The 19,964-nt window shown below is 32.1% G+C and overlaps 1 protein-coding gene across 3 annotated transcripts in view; it reads left to right on the top strand.

The window, feature by feature from the left end:
- RAB28 (RAB28, member RAS oncogene family) overlaps positions 1-19,964 on the top strand; it is an 83,185-nt gene that overhangs the window by 5,575 nt on the left and 57,646 nt on the right. For all 3 annotated transcript variants that reach the window (XM_081304722.1, XM_081304720.1, XM_081304721.1), the window contains exons 3-4: positions 4,452-4,540; positions 15,816-15,945. In XM_081304722.1, the coding sequence (XP_081160848.1) occupies positions 4,452-4,540; positions 15,816-15,945 (219 nt within the window). The remainder of the gene's footprint in view (positions 1-4,451; positions 4,541-15,815; positions 15,946-19,964) is intronic.

The following is a 19,964-nucleotide window of genomic DNA, read 5'->3' as shown; positions in this document are numbered from 1 at the left end:
TTGGGGCTTTAAAATGCTCTGTCCATTCAATTTCAATGGTCAAATTCTATGTTTAAAGTATTTCATTAAAAGCAGTTTATCTTGATTGACTTTATAAACCATCACCCTCTTCTCTGTAAGGAAACACATTTGAATAAAATGGTATGATGTTAAAATGCATATACTAGAATGCAAGTGATACAGGGGAATGGGATTTAATAAATTCCAGTATTATTAAAATCTGTTAACCTCTCAAACACCCCACCTATCAGACTATTCCCCATAAAAGTTGTAGAGCAGTTAAGGAAAACTCTTGATAATTGAGGTATTCTTCTTATCTCATTATTAATATATTCTATTTTGCGATTGTTTTTATTTAGTTCTTAGTGAAGAATAGAAGAGACAACATGAGGAAAAAAGAATTCTAACTTTTCCAATAATAAGTTATTGTTTAGTAAGAGGTTTAATAGAAACATACATTCTTTACTTCATCTGTATTTTTCTTTAATGTATTAAAAACTGAAAATATTTTTATTTGTATCATTCTTATTCATATAGATAGATTAAAGCTCCATTCAAGACACTTAGGGAAGTCACAATTCATATAATGTACATATCAAAAATTGAGTTTTGCCAGTTTTTCTCAGGGATGCCAGTTGTTCATAGAGAACCTCAATAGTTATCAGCTATTTTGTTTTGATTAGTAAAAGCACCAACTTTTTGTCTTTTTAATTTTAATTTTTTCTCATTTATTTAGTTGAAAGCTTAAATAAAGGAGGAAGCAGCTACTTAAAAATTATAAAGACTGATTTGGACTATTTATGTGACACTTGTGATGATTTCTGACCATTGCATAGTGCTACCAATTTAAAAATTCTGATTACTTTGTAAAAAGTTCTGGTATTCTTAAGATTCAAATTTAAAGTATAATAATTTAGGCTTACAAAGTATTTAGGTTAAAAAATGATGTTAGGAAACATATATTCTTTTAAGAAATTTTTTTTTTTTTGTGGTACAGTACATTCAACCTATGGCTTTTTACATGTTAGGTGAGTGCTGAACTAACATATGGAAACATATGCTCTTGGAAACATATGCTCTTAATGAATTTATATCTTAATTTTCCTGATGAAATTTTTATTTTGATATACAGTGTTCCAGAAAAAATTTCTACATTTTAAAAGGATGGGATTTTATTTTTTTTTTGCCATTTAATGGACTCAAAATTGTTTTAGTGTGTCTTGATCTTATGTAACTAATATGTGTATTTAAGAAATACAAATAAATCACAAGGTTCGTAGTTCATCCTTTATATGCTTTCACCCTAATTTCAGTTCATTGTAAGTGTTCAATGTAGAATTATTATTTGTATCATTTGCTAAGTTAAGCATTGTTGAATTTATGGTAAAGCAGCATCGTATGTGAATCTAATACTTGTTACTATTTCAGTAAAGTCTTCTGAACAGTCAGATTGTTAGGGATGTAAACCTCATGTCCATCTATTACATTCTCTTCATGCAGGTTTTCAAGGTCATTACTTTGCAAATACTCATCCATTTTAGTATAGTTCATGATCCGGTATGCTGTATAGTCTGGATGCAACCACTGTGCAGATTTTACTGCTTAAAATAGTGTATCTGTTAGTCAGAGATTCTGCTGATAGAGCTTCTTAAGAGCCTTAGTCAAAATACTTTCAGGAAGCTTGTGGGTACAGTCCAGTAAACAGCATTCTACTGTGAAAAGGATTTCTAAGTCTTAGTACAAGAAGTGGGCAGTCTTGTGTTTTTAGTTTCATCTTGACTATGCAGCACTTTAAGTAAGGTTAACCAAGGCACCAAGTGTACTTTTACAAGGTCACTGTTGAGTCCTCTTGGTGGCTTTGATTCATACCCAAAACAACTTACTTTTATTTTGTTCCCCCATCTATTTCGTTTTTTTCCTAGTTACATGTCATTTCTTACAGAGGAGCAGGGACTTTATTGCATTTTGCATTTGAGATTAGATTGTTGATAATATCTGTGATGTTCTTTATTTGTTACACATTTGTATTAGATGCAGACTTGATTGAAAAAAATTATAGTATTACTTGAATATGCTTATGTAACTTTATAGGTATGTCATCTTGAAAACATTATAGGAGGCTTCATATGTTTATACTTTCAAATCCAAAATTAAAATTGATTTGAATCACATCTTTACATGACTTTTTTCCTCAAATTGAGAATCCCCGTTTTTAGTTTTATGTGTTAATAAGCCCAAAATTCTAATGCAGAAGTTAAAAATATGTATTTCTAGGTATATGAAACATTTCTAGGTATTAACATCTGCGAAGTTAATACCTCTTGTCAAAGATATAATGATAGTAAATTGCTTTTCACTAATATTTTAGCAAAATATGCATTGCTGATAATTTTGGTGGATTATCAATAATGCATAATTATTTTTACTACTGAGTCACTAGAATCTATATCTTAAAAAAAGAAAAGCAACAAGCAAACAACAGTGTTTGAAAAGGTATAGATTTTAAAAAGTATCTTTAACATATGAATATAAATCTCTTAGATTGGAGATAGGTAGATGATTTAGGGTTTTAAAGATGATTATAGTCAGTATTTGGAAGCAGGTAATAAAGAGCGTGTTCCTAAAGTTGAAATATTCACAATATCTAGTTCAGATAGGATCTAGTATTAGAATATAAAGGAAAAAAAAGGCAAAAAGCTTTATATTATCTTGATGTGAGGTTAAGTAATAGGGATTATTGACCTTGAAGAAATTGGATTAAATACCCTTTAGCAATTAATAAGCATTGCCTATAGTTTTACTCTATAATTTACTCACTATAAGAGTTAAGCATTGTCTTTTGATATAAACAAATGCCTGTAAAGAGTTTTTCAAATAAAATGAATGGATTACTGTCTGTTTATCTAGGGACTTCTGAAACATATACCTTTACTGAGGCTAGCTTTCTCATCTACTAAATTTGAGACAGTGTTCTGTAACACTATTATTTTGGTTTGACTCTCCAAAAATTTACATTTTTTAAGAAATTGGGTTTATGTAGGTTGTTGGACAAGTCTTAGTCTGTGACATTTTGGTTTTTGCATTCATAGGGCTTTAATACCGTTTCACTCAATACTCTGTGGGCATTGAAAGTGTTTCTTTGGGAATGATGGTGGGTGATAAACTTCAGTAGCTCTCATTAATGCTAATGGAAGTTCCTCCTGGAAATCCTCTGCGCGGTGGCAGATGGAGCAGGCCTACATCCAAACAATGGAAAGATTGTAATACAAACCCACCAAAATTTAGAAGTAAGGGTAAAATTTTGCTGGTTAATCCAATGTCTTACTTTCTTTTCAGTTTCGTAGTTAAATGATATGACTAGCATTCTCTTTTTTTAGTGTTTGATATTGACCTAAAAATTCTTGTCTTTATAATTCTTTTTGTTTTGGAAGTGAGGTCATTTTCTCAGTTTTTATGTGGATTTTCCTGATTTTCAAGTCATTTAGAAGATGCTGGTTGAGACTTTGAAGAGAACAACATAGTGCTATGAGCCAGAATAGTTCGAAGTGTTAAGCTAAATGCATATTGGACATGGTCATTCACTTTTATAGCTCAATCATTAGTTGCATTGATGAGAGGAAATAACTTATTGCACACATTTTGCTTCACCCAAATATTTTATAAACTGTACAAATGAATTTTAAAGATTACTTTTAAATTAGTGTTTTAGGATGCTTTTATAGTGCTTGCATGGGGGAAGAGAATTAATCACAGTATATTATCAAAACTTTGAAGCACATATAATTTGTTTCAGTGGACATACTTTGAATATGTATGAATGTATCTTGTTTAGAAATATACTGGGTCTGGGTATCTTATATCATTTCTGACCAAGGTCATCAAATGTGTTCATATTTTACAGGTTAAATTTGAAAACATAATATTTGATTGTTTACCATTAGTATATAGCAGACATTCAAATAAAAATATTTCTTTGAGTTGAAATTAAGATGCATTTTTATAGTCTTTTTTTGGTGAGTTTTAGAACCGACAGCAAAATTCATGTGGGTTGGGTGGGTTAATATATCAAGCTTTAATTTTTATTTTTAAAGTATGTTTCTTACTCCATGCACATGTGTTTTATTGTTCTATTCTTTGAGAATATTTACATTTTTTTAAGGTTCAGAATATTTCTTGTGTTTTTTTTTAAGGCTTAAGTTCATAAATTAAAGCGTACTTAATTTTGTTTTGAAGAAGAATAAATGTGGTTCCATGGCAATGAAGTAAAGGCATAAACCTAGATTCTCCACTATGACTTCTTTGACAACACTATTTTCACAGTTCCAAATATTTTTTTTCAGAATAAAAGGCACATTAGGTTCAGAGTTTAACATTGTGACTCGGTGTTCTGTGAAACTCCGCTCAGTTGCTTCATATTACTTAACTTTTTATATACTTTTTTTATATTCTAGGAAACTTGAATGTTACTCTTCAACTTTGGGATATAGGAGGACAGACAATAGGAGGAAAGATGTTGGATAAATATATCTATGGAGCACAGGTATGACATAAATTCTATGGTTATTCTACTACTGACAATACTCTTCTTATAAAAATGTACACACACACACTCTTTCTAACTTAATCTTTCCTTGATATGAGAGAGACTCATTTTGCATTTGTGCCAGTCCTTTGGTTTCATTCTCCCCAAATTATGTTTGGAGTGATTTGGGTGAGGGAATTGGTAGGAATTAGAAAAATCTTAACGTCTTTTACATGCCATCTATATTTCTAGAGGTTATTGTTAACAGTTGAAAAATGCAATGTCAAATTAAATTTGGTATTATTAGATGATTTGTTTATAATAAAAAATAGAAAAGGAGAAAAGTTGCAAGGACAAAAATTTGATTCTTAAAACCTTCTTCTTTGTTTTTCTACATTGTTCCTTATTTTCTGCAAAATCTTTCTACTTATGTTTAACATTTACATTTGTGATTATATGACCTGCTATTTTATGCACTATTATTTTTAAAACCTGTATATAAGACTTGTGTGTCTGGCTTTTTTGCCATTTTAAACAAATTAGAACTAAAGTGGACATGAAGCTAAAGAAAACTGGCTGGACAGAGATATGTAGAAAGTTGCAGTCCTTGATTTACTCCTGTGCTTGATAAAATGCAATTTGAAAATTGTACTCTTTTTCCTCTTTGCCCCATAAAATCTAGCTTCTGGCCACATGAAGGATTTTTTTTTTTAAATAAAAGTAAGACCGATCTAATTTATAATGATATTTTATTCTTGGTGTCAAATAGGATAATTTTTATAGTGTATCTAGAGTTAGTGAAGAACAGGAGTACTTTATGCATTTCAAGAGTAAATAATATAAACTTCAAATAATCCTTTTTTCTTAAAAATTAGGGAAATATAATGTTCATGAATTGGGTTTTATCAATTCTATTTTGCTTAAAATCATTTAAAATTTATTTATTTTATTTTTAAAAGTCATTTAAAATATATTACTATTATATAAAAATTAGAATTCATGTGAAAATAATGTAACATAAAATTAACCATTCTAAGGTACATAATCAGAAGTATTTAGTACGTTCACAATATTGCCTAACCATCCCCTTAACATATTGTTTTATGTATTAAATAGTTGATTACAATCAGCAGGCTTTAATATGAAAATTTGTGGAAAATTTGAGAATTTCCATCTTTTTGGGGAGTCCTTTAGGTTTAGTAAAATGTCTCTATTCTCTTTTTTCATATGCTTCATTTCTTGGGAGAAAATAAATGTTATTTTTCTCTTAGAACTTGTATAGGCCTCGTCTTGAAGGTCCATGTTGATGCTTTTCCTTTTGCTGATGCCTTATGTTTTCACACCTTGCAGTTTTTGTGACTGTTATCAGCCCATACCCTGCTTTATTAAACAATCATGTAGTATAGTGTTCTTGAGAAAATCATGACCATTTTCATGATATTGACCAGGAAACTGAGAATTCCAGATGATGAAATGAGTTGTCATAAACTAATGATAATGTAATAACTTTTTTCTATTTTCCAGAAATTCAAAAGTGAATGCTATGTAAAATATACAAAGCCTATTTATTAGTAGTTTATTTTGTTAAAATAGATATAAATATACATCTAGGACAGAAAAGCTGATTCATTATTTATAACCATAAAACAATACTTTTGTAAACATTCTAATACACTTAATGACTTTATATTATATAATCATATACTTTATTCTTCTTAGTAGATCTGTATTGCTTTTAGAATTGTAGATTCTTCTATTGCCCATTTCATGAATACTTTGGATTGTGTACACATGCTACAATACAAAAATATTTCACAAATAATGTTTGATTAGCTATTTTGAGGACATGAGTTTAATGTGTTATTTAGGATTTTGTTTTAGGTTCTCTAACTTTGTGTTGTGATTAGAAAGAATTATCTTATCCATGTCTGGCCTATTAAACTAGCAAGTCTATTTTAAAAAGTATTTATTAATATCCAGGAAGAGGCTTATTTTAGGGTGGAAGTTAACTTAGGCCTAAATAAAACTGATTATTTTACCCTCTTCACTTTCCCCCCAGTAACATTAAACTTTAGCCGTAGTCTATTGAATAGTGTTGGTTGAAACCAAATTGAATTGACACCCAAAAAGAATTAGTAAGATATTTTAACAAGAACTAGTTCTAAGAATTGAAATATGTCCAGTTAAATTCCCAGATTTTAAATTAATTAAAAAATTTCTAGGAGTCTTCAGAAAGATGTTATAGGCTATTTTTCCTAGTGGTTAGGAGCAAACACACAGTACATAGTGTTTAGTGCCCTGTAACCTGTGGCTAACAGAAGCTAATAACAAACCTCAGAGAAGGACTGGATGTTTCATTTTTGTAGCTCTTTCCGTCTTGGAATCTAAGTGGTTTGCAAACACTGCCCCACTGAGCATAAACTCAATGAAGTATAGTTATTTGTGAGGTAGAACACAACTGCTATTGTGTGCCAGTGCCCCACACAGATGAGTCAACTTGTTAACTAGTAACAAAATAGTTTGGTGCCTGTATGACAACTGGGGAGAAAGCATACCTCAAAACTGGACTCCCTGAAACCCTATGCTGTCTTTTACCATGAACTTTATTTGGGTATTGCCAATTTATAACTGTATTTAGAGACCTCTCTTGGGTTGGTATTTCTTAGAGGTTGTATCTTTACAGCAAGGTATTATATTGTTATGACTGTTGTATAATCTGTGTGACTTAATTAATTTCTCTATATAACTAAAAACTAAAGTAGATCATTTTTCTTGCAAGTAAGGGAGGCAAAAAAACCCTTTGCATTTTGGAATAAGGAAATGTTTCAGTTCAGAGGTTAAATAGTTTTTGGCACCTGTAGATTGTGGAACTAAACCTATGTAATATTTCACTGTTAAGGCTATTAAGTGTTGATACCAATATGTGTTACTTCAAAACAATTATCAATTCCTACTTTGGAAATGGTATTCATTTGACTGACTTGACTGGCTGACTGATCATGCTTATTAGATATGATAAGTGAAATAGATGAAAACAAAGTACTATATAAAGTAACCTTACATACTATTTATATAAGAGTTGTGAAGTTTACAAAGAAGGGTTAGTAGTATCCTCTGGAATTTGGAAGATAGAAGAAAAGTGCAGTTAAGAAAAAAAATGAAGGGAAATTTTTGTTGAAGAATTTAAAGGTAAAGGAGGACATATTAAACTTGAAATCTGATTTCCAAGGTCATATAAAATTTTGATGAAAAGGTATAGTTGGAGGCAAACTGGGAAGAGGAAGCACAGGGCATTATGGGGATGAATACAAAAGAAAGATAAATGAAACAAGAGGTCTGTGGGGCAGGAGACATGGCCATGGGTTTAGATGACACAAGCATGCCAGGAAGATTAGATCCAGCATCCCCAAGTAGGTTGTCCTCAGACTTCAGCTGATGTTAAGATATGTTCGAGGGACTTGTACTTTTTTGTGGTTGGGTGGATTCTAATAGTTTCTGTAAGAAATCAGAAGAATTCTGGATTGATTGATGTGGTGAGAAACTCATATTTAAACATGCTTGTATTTTTTGATGGGCTCCTGAAGAGGTGAGTTCTTAGAGGTCTAGCTTTTGTGTGTGTGTGCTGAGCTTGGTGGGTAGAGGTCTTGGGGGTTACCAGTTTGATATTAAGTGTCTTTCAGACAGTTGGTCCATTTCATTTATATCATTAAGTTTGTGGTCATAAAATTGTTCATTTTATTATCCTTTTAATATTGGTGATAATTAATAGTGATCTTTCATCCATTTCTGAAAGTAGTAATTTGTGTCTTTTCTCTTTTTTTAAAAAAATTGATCTTTATGAAGAACCAGCTTGTGGTTTTACTGATTTTTTTCCTACTGTTCTTCTCTTTTCATTGGTGTCTGCTATAATTTTTTATTATTATTATTTTGCTTTAAAAACTGCTCTTCTGATTTCCTACAGTGGAAGATTAGATTGTTGATCTTTCTTCTTTTCTAACATATGCATTCAATGAACACTTTCTTCTAAGCACTGCTTTAGGCGCATCTCGTAAGTTTTGATAAGTTGTACTTCTTAAGTTTAGAAACTCAAAAAAATTCTCTTAAGATTTTCTTGATGCATACATTACTTAGAAATATATTGTTTAATCTCTTATGAAAAATTGTGCTCTATATATGTAATAAGAATTGTAATGCATTCTGCTGTTTTATATATACATATATATATATATAAATACATATATATATATATAAATATATATATATGTATATATTAATCTGTAAATATTTTGAGTTTCATAAGCTGTCTTTGAAAAATTGATTTCTGGTTAATTTATTTGTAGTTTCAGAATATGCTTTGTATTATTTCTACTGTTATAAATTTGTTAAGGTATGTTTTAAGGCCCAAAATATAGTCTGTCTTTGTGAATGTTCCAAGAGAATATGAGAAGAGAGTATATTCTAATGGTGGATGGAATATTCTATAATGTAAATTAGATGAAGTTGATTATTCGTGATCTTCAAGTCAACTATATCCTTATTGATAATCCGTTTACTTGATGTGTCAATTAATGAGAAGGGTTTAGGAGTCCCCAGCTATAATAATGAATCCATGGATTTGGAATTTCTTGCAGTTCTATCAGTTTTACCCTCATATATTTTGATGTCCTGTTGTTAGGTTGCATATACACTGAGATTTGTTATATATTCTTGGAAAACAAACCTTTCTAACATTATTGTAAGTCTTTAAAGTTATATTAATTTTTCCTTGTTCTAAACTCTGCAAAGTTGATATGGTATTCCAACTTTCTTTTCATTAATTTCTATTTTCCTATTGCTTTATAGACAACCTTTTTAAAAATTTTTAAATGAGTTTCTTATAGGCAAATATATAGTTAAGTCTTGTTTTTTAAATTTACTCTGACAATGTCTTTTAACTGGTATTTTTTTGACCATTCACATTTAAAGCAATGATTGATTTACTTGAATTAATATTTATCATGTTTGTTTTCTACTGTTTGCATTTTTGTTTTTTTCCACACTCTTTTTTGCCTTTTTTTGATTTTATTTGAGTGTATCAACATTCTTCTTTAATTTTTTTTTGGTGATTGCCCTAGTGTTTTCAATATATATATTTTTTTACTAATATAAGTCCACCTTGAATAACACTCTATTGCTTCACGTGAGGTAAGGATGCTTCAAAAGAGAATATTTTCAATGCACCCTCCCTGTGTCTCATGATAGCATTGTTATTCATCTGACTTATCCCTATGCTATATGCTGTAGTCATTCAATACATTGTTGCTATAATTACTTTAATTATATTTAGATCAGTTAACAATAAGAAAAAAATATTTTATTTTGCCTTTATTTATTGCTTCTCTTTTCTCTCTTCCCTTCCTTTCTCCCTTCCTCATTCTGTATGAATCTATTTTTAAAATTTATTTTTTTATAAATCAACAATTGATTATTTTATGTTTATGCTATATAAAGTGCTATTATGATTTATAGATATAGTGGAGACCAACTCAAGCTAATTAACATTTGTCAATACACTATTGTTATTATTAACTATACTCACCAGGCTGTGCTGAGATCTCACACAAAAAGTATGTCTCCTTTTTAACTGGGAGATTTTATTCCCTTTGGCCGTCATCTCCCCATTTACCTCACATCCCCAGGCCTCTGTAATTATCATTTTACTCTCTGCTTCTAATCTATGAGTTTGGTTGTTTTAGATTTCACATATTAAGTGAGAATATGTGATATTTGTCTTTTTATGTCTGGTTTATTTTACTTAGAATTACATTCTTCAGTACAATCCATGTTATCATAAATTACTGCATTTTCTTCTTTTTAAAGGCAGAGTAGTATTCCATTGTATGTATATACCATATTTTTTTTCCTGTTCATTTGTTTTTGGACACTTAGTTTTACTTCATAACTTGTCTATTGTGAATAAGGCTGACATGAACATGGTAGTATAGACATTTCTTTGATAAACTTAATTTCATGTCTTTTGGATGATAAATACCCAGAAGTGAGATTGATGAATCAAATGGGAATTCTGTTTTTTAGTGTTTTGATGCAGGTTTTTTTGTAATGACTCTACTAATTTACATTATCACCAACAGTGTAAAAGTTTTCTCTGTAGCCCACATACTCATCAACATTTGTAGTCTCACCTTTTTGATAATAGTGGTTCAGACAGATTTGAGATGATACATCCTTGTGGTTTTAATCTACGTTTTTATGATAATTAATGTTAAACATTTTTCTTGTATCTTTTGACTTTTTTGCATGTCTGTCTTTGAGAAATATCTCTTCAGGTCCTTTGCCCATTTAAAAAAATTATTATTGATTTGTATGAGTTCTCTTCACACTGTTGTTTTCTTTGCTGTGCAGAAGCTTTTTAGTTTAATGTAATTCCTTTTGACAGTTTTTGCTTTTGCTGCCTGTACTTTTGGGGTCAAATCCAAAATACTGCCCAGGTAAATATCAAGAAGCTTTTTCCCCTTTGTTTTCTGCCAGTGATTTTTACAGTTTCTGTTTTTATGCTTATGTTTTTAATTCATTTCAAGCTGATTTTTGTATGTAGTGTGAGTTAAAGGATTCAGTTTTATTTTTCTGCATATATATCTAATTTTCTCAACACCTTTTATTGAAGAAACTGTCCTTTTCCAACATTGTGTATTCTTGGCACTTTTGTAAAAAAAAAACAAAAAAACAAAAAACCTAATTGTACATGTGTGGTTCATTTCTGGGCTGTTTTGTCCCATTTATCATTGTGTCAGGTTTTTTTTTTTGGGGGGGGTAATACCATGCTGTTTTACTATAACTGCAATAGAACTTGAAATCAGATAGTGTGGTGCCTCCAGCTTTGTTCTTTTTGCTCATTTTGCTGTGTTATTTGAGGTATTTTGTGGCAGTCATTCTTTGTTATGTAGAACTCAGATTTCTTAGATCGTTTTCCTTCTCCCTGAAGAGCATTAAAATATTTTTATTCTTGCAACATAATCATATATATTAGTGGGATTCATTATGCTGTATTCATACATGCACATAGCATAATTTGATCAGTCTCATTCCCAAATACCTCCACGTTTCCTTTCCTTCTCCCTCTCCCTGATCTGCTTACTCTACCAATCTTCTATTATTGTTACTTTTATAATTTAAATTATATTTATTAGTGCATTATAATGATATAAAAGCAGAGTTCATTGTGATATATTCATGTGTGGACATAGCATAATTTAATAGATTTAATTACCCAGTGCTTCCCCATGTTCTCCCCTCTTCCCTTCCTCTCAATCCCCTTAATTAAGACCTATTTTTAAAACATTTCTCCTGAGCAGGTAAGCAGGCAATGAATTCCTTGGTTTTGCTTTTCTGAGAAGTTTTTATTTCTTATTAACTTCTGAACAATAATTTGCTGGATATAGAATTCTAGACTGGTGGTTGTTTTGTCTCTATCATCACTTTACTCTCTTCTTATTTGCAAAGTTTCTTATGTGAAATTCTTATCCTTGTTATTAAGAAGGCATTTTCCCATTCTTCTCTGGCTTCATTCAAGGTTTTTTTTTTTTTTTTTTTTTCTTTTTAATCTTGTCTTTTGTGCATGTGGTATGCCTCTTTTCACAGTTGTTGGTATTTTTCCTACTTGTATTCTCTGAGGTTTGATATGTGGAATTAGGGTCATTTCTTGGCTATTACTTCAAATATTTCATAAGCTCTAGTGTCTCTTATGTTATTCCAGTTAGGGATATGATGCACGACTTGGAATTGTCCCACTGTTCTTTGAGGTTTTTGCTCTGATTTATTCATCTTGTTTTTGGATTTGGAAGTTTCTATTAATCTAATTTTGTAAGTTCACTGATGTCCCAGGCTATCTACTAATATGTTCAACAGTGGCATTCTTTATTTCTGTTATAGTAGTTTAGCTATCTAGTATTTCCTTAGAGTTTCGGTTTTTCTGTTTACATTATCCACCTGTTCTTGCATCCTGTCTGTCTTTCCCATTAGAACTCTTAGCATTTTTTTTTAAAGAGAGAGTGAGAGAGGAGAGAGAGAGAGAGAGAGAGAGAGAGAGAGAGAGAGAGGGAGGGAGGGAGGGAGGGAGGAGAATTTTTTTTAATATTTATTATTTTTTAGTTCTCGGCGGACACAACATCTTTGTTGGTATGTGGTGCTGAGGATCGAACCCGAGCCTCAAGCATGCCAGGCAAGCGCGCTACCGCTTGAGCCACATCCCCAGCCCAGAGCTCTTAGCATTTTATTGTAATCATTGTTATTTTAAATCTAGTAATTGCAAAATCTGTGTCATATCAGACTCTAGTTCTGAAGCTTGCTTTTTCTCTTGAAAATGCCTTTTGGAATGCCGTATAATTTCCTACTGAAAGCTGGGTAGGATGAACTGAGTGATAAAAATTTAGGTAAACAGATCTTTAGTGTGAGGTTTTATGTTGTTTTGGCCTGGGTTGTGCCATATTGAATGTGTGTTGTAGCTATAGGTGCCAAAGGCATGAAATTCTAGTATTCTTTTCCTCTCCCTATCCTTTTTTGATATCTTAGTGAACTCCTTAGTTGAAGTCTATCTTGTAGCTCTTGAGCTGTCGTTGACTGCTATTACACTGGAACACTGTCAGTAATGTGGCTAATTATGGGGAAGGGGAAGAATTCTGCATTCTCAGTTTTTAGTGGCCTGTGTCATGGAGCTTTACTCTTTACAACTGTATTTGAGCTTCTCCCACTTAGTGAAACACAATGGCCAGAGGAGACTGGAGTTGGAAACTTTCCTTCTCCTAGGGAACATAAGACTCTGGAAATATCTCACAATGGTTACTTTCTCTCTCTACCCGTTCAGAGCCATGAGGGAATTTTTCTTGGCTCTTCCCCAAGTTTCTGGAGGTAAGACGCATGGAGGTGTGTGGGTAACCCTAAGACTGTGTACCCCTAGTATAGTCCACTGAAGCTTGACCACTATTGCTAGCAATTTGTTAAAACTGCTAACAAAGTTAACATCTAGATATTACCATTTACTGCCTCTAGTAGCTTCTACTCCAGGTAAGCTGATCTTGACAATAACTATCTGAATTCTCCTGTCTCCGTATATTTCAGAATGGTGATTTGCCTTGCAATCTCAGTTCTCTGATGAGTCTAAGAATAAAATCACTGATTTTCATTGTGCCCAGACTTTTCCTTGTTTAAGGACAGGTGTGATCACTTACAGATTTTTTATATGTTGGAGCTGAAACTGAAAGTCCTAGAATTCCTTTTGTATTTTAATATTTTTGCTTTTCTTAATCTTCTCTGATTTTCACAAAAATGGAGAAGATCAAAACTGGTCCTAATTATGATGATAATATCAAAAATAATATAATATTTTTACCTTAAATTGTATTGAGAATGATCAGAGAAGCATTAGGGTTGTTTAGATGGCTAGATCAGTTAATAAGTTTATCCTTCTGTCTTTTTATGAGTCCTGAAAAATTTATAAGGATCACTGAATGGAAAATTTGGACACATTGATCTGGACTAGGAATTTGCAGACTTTTCCTGTAAAAAGCTAGGTAGGGAATATTTTAGGCCTTTTTGTAGGCTGTACTATCTCTGTTACAACTAATCAACTCTGCAGTTGTCCACAAAAGCAGCCATTTGTAATGCTTAAACAAATGAGTATGATGATGTTTTAATAAAAGTTTATCTACACGTATAGGCTCTGTGCCGGACTTAACCCACAGGCTCTATTTTACCAATCTCTGCCTAAATTTTGGCAAATAGTACAATAGTACTCCCACTCCCAGCCTCACTGAGCCTAAGCCAGTTGCTCGATATTTACCAGCATATTACTGGCCATGACTACTGTATATCCTTGTCTACTTATGTGTCTGATTTTGCTACAAAACTATGGGGTCCTTAGAGTTTGGAACTTATAACCCTAGCACCGAGCACAATGCATGGTGTGTAGTTGTCAGAGAAATGGTTTTAGTCATTTAGTCCTTGACTCAAATTCTGGCTTGACCCACTTACCTATCTTTATAATATTGGTGTGTAACCTTTGTTTATCAGTAAAATGGGAATAATAATGCCAGCCTCACGTGATTATTGTGAGAATTAATGAAAGACATATATCTGATGCATAGTAGATGCAAAAAGTACTTCACTCTTAAGAAGTAGACATAGATGCCATTAGAGTCCAGACTTATGCAGAACTTGTATTAAGTGTTTGACCACAAACTGGATGAGAATCAAGAATGTGGAAGTTATTTTTGTGTATGTATATACTTTTCATTCTTCCCTTGCAAAATAATGGGATAAATTAAGAGAAATATGATATATAAGAGGCAGGAAGCAATCTCTCTGTTATATTTGGCTTTACTCAGACTCTTATTACAGTATCATGTCCAGTTTTACATTGCTCATTTTAAAGAGGATGTCAAAAAACTATATGTAGTGTGTCCTGGGAAGAATCAACAGCTATGATTAAAGGGACAGAAAATAGGCCCTTTGAGGGAAGTTTAAGGAACTCGGTTTATTTACTCTGGAAAGCAGACGGTAAAGGAGTTACTTAACTATCTTCAAGTATATGAAGGGTTATTATAAGGAAGATACTCTCAAGTTGTTCTCCAAATGCACAGAGGACCAAAAGAGGAAATCGACTTTTCATTTAAAGAAAATTGTGTTAAACACTGAAATGGACTATCAAGGGATGTCATGGAATCTCCATTTAAAAAAATACTTTTAAAAAAATAGCAACAGATGGTTATTCATTAAAAAGCTTAAATGTTTGATCTCATGAACGTGAGAGACAGGACTGTAGACATGCAGCCTTTCCTTTTTGTGTGATATGATTTTATTTTATTTTTATTTTTTTAAATATTTATTTTTTAGTTGTAATTGGACACATTATCTTTATTTCACTTATTTATTTTTTTATGTGGTGCTGAGGATCGAACCCAGGGTCCTGCACGTGCGAGGCGAGCACTCCACTGCTGAGCCACAATCCCAGCCCTGATTTTATTTACTATAATTTGCCAAGCATATCTTAACAGGAAAATTACTTTTGATAAAATTATACCCTGGGTTGCATTATATTTTAATTACTGGATTTATATTGAAAGAACATTTAGTATTATTTATCTGCTAAGATTTATAATAAAGTCAGTTTATATATAAAAACTCTACATTTTTATCTCTTATATTCTACTTGATATATCTGAAGCATAATTGAAGAATATTCATAATTAATATTTTTTAAGTAGTACATTACAAATATTCTGTACCTCTTTTGTGACAGGGAATCCTCTTAGTATATGATATTACAAATTATCAAAGCTTTGAGAATTTAGAAGATTGGTATACTGTGGTGAAGAAAGTGAGTGAAGAATCAGAAACTCAGCCGCTGGTTGCTTTGGTGGGCAATAAAAGTAAGTTCTTGCTACTTATTTATAGTAAAGTTTGTTTGCTGCTGTAAACTGAATATTTGTGTCCCCCTCCTAATTCATATCTTGAACTCAAATCCCTAACATAATGGAAATTGGAGGTGGGGCTCTTGGGTGGTTAATAAAGAGAATGGAGCCCTCTTAGATGAAATAAATACCTTTATAGGAACAGAGAGGAGAGAGGTGATCTTTTTCTGCCATGTGGGGTTATAGCAGGAAGGTGGCCGTCTGTAAACTAGGAAGAGGGCCTTCACCAGACCCTGAGTCAACTGCACCATGGTCTTAGATTTCTCAGTCTCTGAAACTGTGAGAAATAATGTTGGTTGTTTAGGCCATCAGTCTGTGGTATTTTGTTGTAGCCACCTGAACTGAGAACTTACAAAGACATTTGACTTTTTTGGAAGCTGTTTCCAAACTGGAAACAGAGTAGAAAATTCTTAAGAGTGTGTTCAGTCTTTTCAATAACTTTATTTTCATAAATGGTATCTGTTCTTTGAAATTCACAGTATACCATATAGTGTACATCATATTGTAGTAAACATCTTTTAAATGCGTATTAATCCCCCATTTAGGCATTACAGTGTGGTAATGAATATGTACTGTTCAATAACTATTTTGATCCTTGCTCTCTCATAACTGCTCTGCTGGTTTTGGCCAATTCCTGTGAAGGTAAGTTCAGTCCTGACTCTGTGTGTTTTGGCTTCCTGTGGTCTAAGGAAGCAGCATGGACTATTAAGAACAGCAACACAGCTGTAGAGTTTATGATATTGCATTGCAGCTTCGGCTCTGTCCCTGAGGTTTTGAGATACATTTCGTTAAATAATCTTCTGTTCTAGAGAAGGAAGCAGTGTCTGCATAGAATTTTATATGCATTGTTTCTTGCTCCAATCACTTATGAACTTCCTTTTCAGAATTTTTGTGGTTTGTTCAGTGGTTTTTGTTTTGTAGTTTTTTCTTTCTTTTTGAGAAAGAGTGCTTTATATTAGGAGAGGAGCAGTCCTTGGTAAAAATTATGGATAGCCATTTTTTGATATCTGTTTCTCAGGCTATGAGATATATCATATAAAATTTTAAAACTAAAATTAGTGCAGGACTACTATTTGGTTAATAGGAAATGAATCATTGATAAAGGCTTTCAGATATGAAATATGAGATATGACCTGATATTCTCCACCTTAGTTGAGATCAGAAAGAGAGGAAAAATTTCAAATTGTACAGTAGAGGATGTAAGTCAGGAACTGTTTCTTAACTACAAGGATTGCTAACTCAATATCCATATATACTGCCCAGAGAATTACCTTCTCCAAAGGTCTTTGAAAATATAGTAATTTTTTTTCTCTGTAATTGTTTAGAAAATAGTGTTTCATGAATAACCAGATCAAGATTTATACATTGCTGATTGTGCACACTGAGATGAACATTGAATAAATCTAAGTCTTAATTTAAAACCATTGCAAAACAGGCTTGGATGCCATTTCTCTCAAGAGTTAAAAATATATAGTATTCACTAGAAAACAGTATTACATATCACAAAATAGCATGATCTGGATAGAAATTGTACTTTTTGAGTTTTTAAAGGTTTTATGTCAATGGGGCTGGAGTTGTAGCTCAGCCGTAGAGTGCTTGCCTCATCCATGTGAGGCACTGGGTTTGATTCCTAGCACCACATATAAATAAGAAAATAAAATAAAGATCCATCAACAACTAAAAGATATTTAAAAAAAAGTATGTCAAATTTCCTCATCAGTTTTATAAATAATTATTTTTAAATGAATCAGTTGCTTTTCAGTTCATTGAAATCTTCCTTTACAAATCTTCAGTTTTGATGATCTTAGGTTCTGTTTCTGGGTTCAGCTTTTCATTTTAGGAGATAATTTCTTAATTGTTTGTTATGTTACCAACACATTGGCTTATACTATGGTGAAAGTTATGCTTTATTGGGGTTTCCCATCATTTATGGGAAATTATAAAGGGAGGAGGGGATTCGTTTTTGTTTTTTTCAGAATATAATCTAACCACCATCTGAGATAATGGTATAGTGGGGCATAATTATGTACATTGTTACATGTTTATGCTATTTTGTGAGGCATCTACCACTGATCCCTGTCAAAGACAGGAAATCAGACTAAATGAGCTATGAACTGGGCTGGTGTTGCCATGCTCAGGTTTTAAGAATAAACATTTATATGTTATTTGGATTTTTTAAAGAAAATTAATACAGTATTTTACTTGAGATTTAATAGTATAAAAGTCAGGCTTTTTCCCCCTTTTTGGCTTCGCTGTAACTACTTTCTTACATGTTTTTATAATATTCTCTTTCAGAATGAGATCATAGAGTATGCAGTCACATAGACTGTTATACATGTAAAATGAAGAGATTTTAGATGAATATTTTCCAGGATATTGTTTACTGTATAATCTGTCACTAGCTCAATTTCATGTGATCATGTAATGAAAGATCTTTCTGCAGTTAAGAATATTAGGGCTTTACCTCTGAGCTTCCTCAATATTTTATGATTTCTGTTTTCAAATTGATGTTACATTAGCATGATATAGTAGTATGTATTCATTTTCTTTTTGGGAATATAATTACATTAAAAAGCAGTAAATTGGGTCTAGTGCTGGGCTCAGTGGTAGAGCACTTGCCAGGCACGTGTGGCCTGGTTCAGTCCTTAGCACTGCATAAAATAAAATAAAGGTATTGTGTCTTCTACAACTAAACATATATTTTAAAAAAAACCAAAAAGCAGTAAAATTCACAAAGACTTCACACATTAACTAAAGGAAGAGCAAGAGAAATATGATAGACATTTAAAACTGGATTATTCTCAACATTGAAACATAGTCATCTGCTTCAATGTGTTTTTTAACTGTTGTATCCCGTTTTTTGCAACTTAAATAAAAAACAAATATTGAAAAGAAATATATATAGTCTGTTAAAATATTAACAGCAGTAGTCAGCTTTTAGCAAAAGTTAGTAGAAGGAGTGTGTGTTTGTGTGTGTGTGTGTGTGTGTGAACTTTTTCCATGCAATGAGCTTATATTTAGTAAGTTATAAGATTATTTGCTTTTTATATCAAATACTAAACTTGAATTGAGGATAGAGGGTAGTCTGATATAAAGATGAATTTTTAAAAAATGAAACATTTACGTTTTTTTATTTTTAAATTTTAATTTATTATATATGACAGAATGCATTACAGTTCATATTATACATATAGAGCACAATTTTTCATATCTTTGGTTGTATACAAAGTAGAGTCACACCATTCATGTCTTCATACATGTACTTTGATGTCTATCTCATTTCACCGTCTTTCCTGCCCCCATGCCCCTCACTTTTCTTCCCTCCCCTTTACCCTATCTGGAGTTCATCTAGTCCTCCCCCCACCCCACCAACTACATTATGAATCAACATCCTTAAATCAGAGAAAACATTCTGTATTTGGTATTTTGGGATTGGCTAATTTCACTAAGCATTATATTCTCCAGTTCCATTCATTTACCTGCAAATGCCATGATTTTATTCTTTTTTAATGCTGAGTAATATTCCATTGTGTATATATACCACAGTTCCTTTATCCATTCGTCTGTTGAAGGACATCTAGGTTGGTTCCACAATTTACCTATTGTGAATTGCTCTGCTGTAAACATTGATGTGGCTGTGTCACTGTAGTATGCTGTTTTTAGGTCGTTGGGGTATAAACTGAGGAGTGAGATAGCTGGGTCAAATGGTGGTTCCATCCCAGTTTTCCAAGGATTCTCCATACTGCTTTCCATATTGGCTGCACCATTTTGCAGTCTCACCAGCAATGAATGTATGAGTGTGCCTTTTCCCCCACATTCTCGCCAACACTTATTGTTGTTTGTGTTCTTAATAGCTGCCGTTCTGACTGGAGTGAGGTGAAATCTTGGGGTAGTTTTGACTTGCATTTCTCTAATTGCTAGAGATGTTGAACATTTTTTTTCATGTATTTGTTGATTGATTGTATATCATCTGCTAG

Source organism: Spermophilus citellus (genome assembly GCF_964194105.1).
Source record: "Spermophilus citellus genome assembly, chromosome: 8".
Lineage (NCBI taxonomy): Eukaryota > Metazoa > Chordata > Mammalia > Rodentia > Sciuridae > Spermophilus > Spermophilus citellus.
This window is presented reverse-complemented; position numbering and strand designations above follow the sequence as displayed.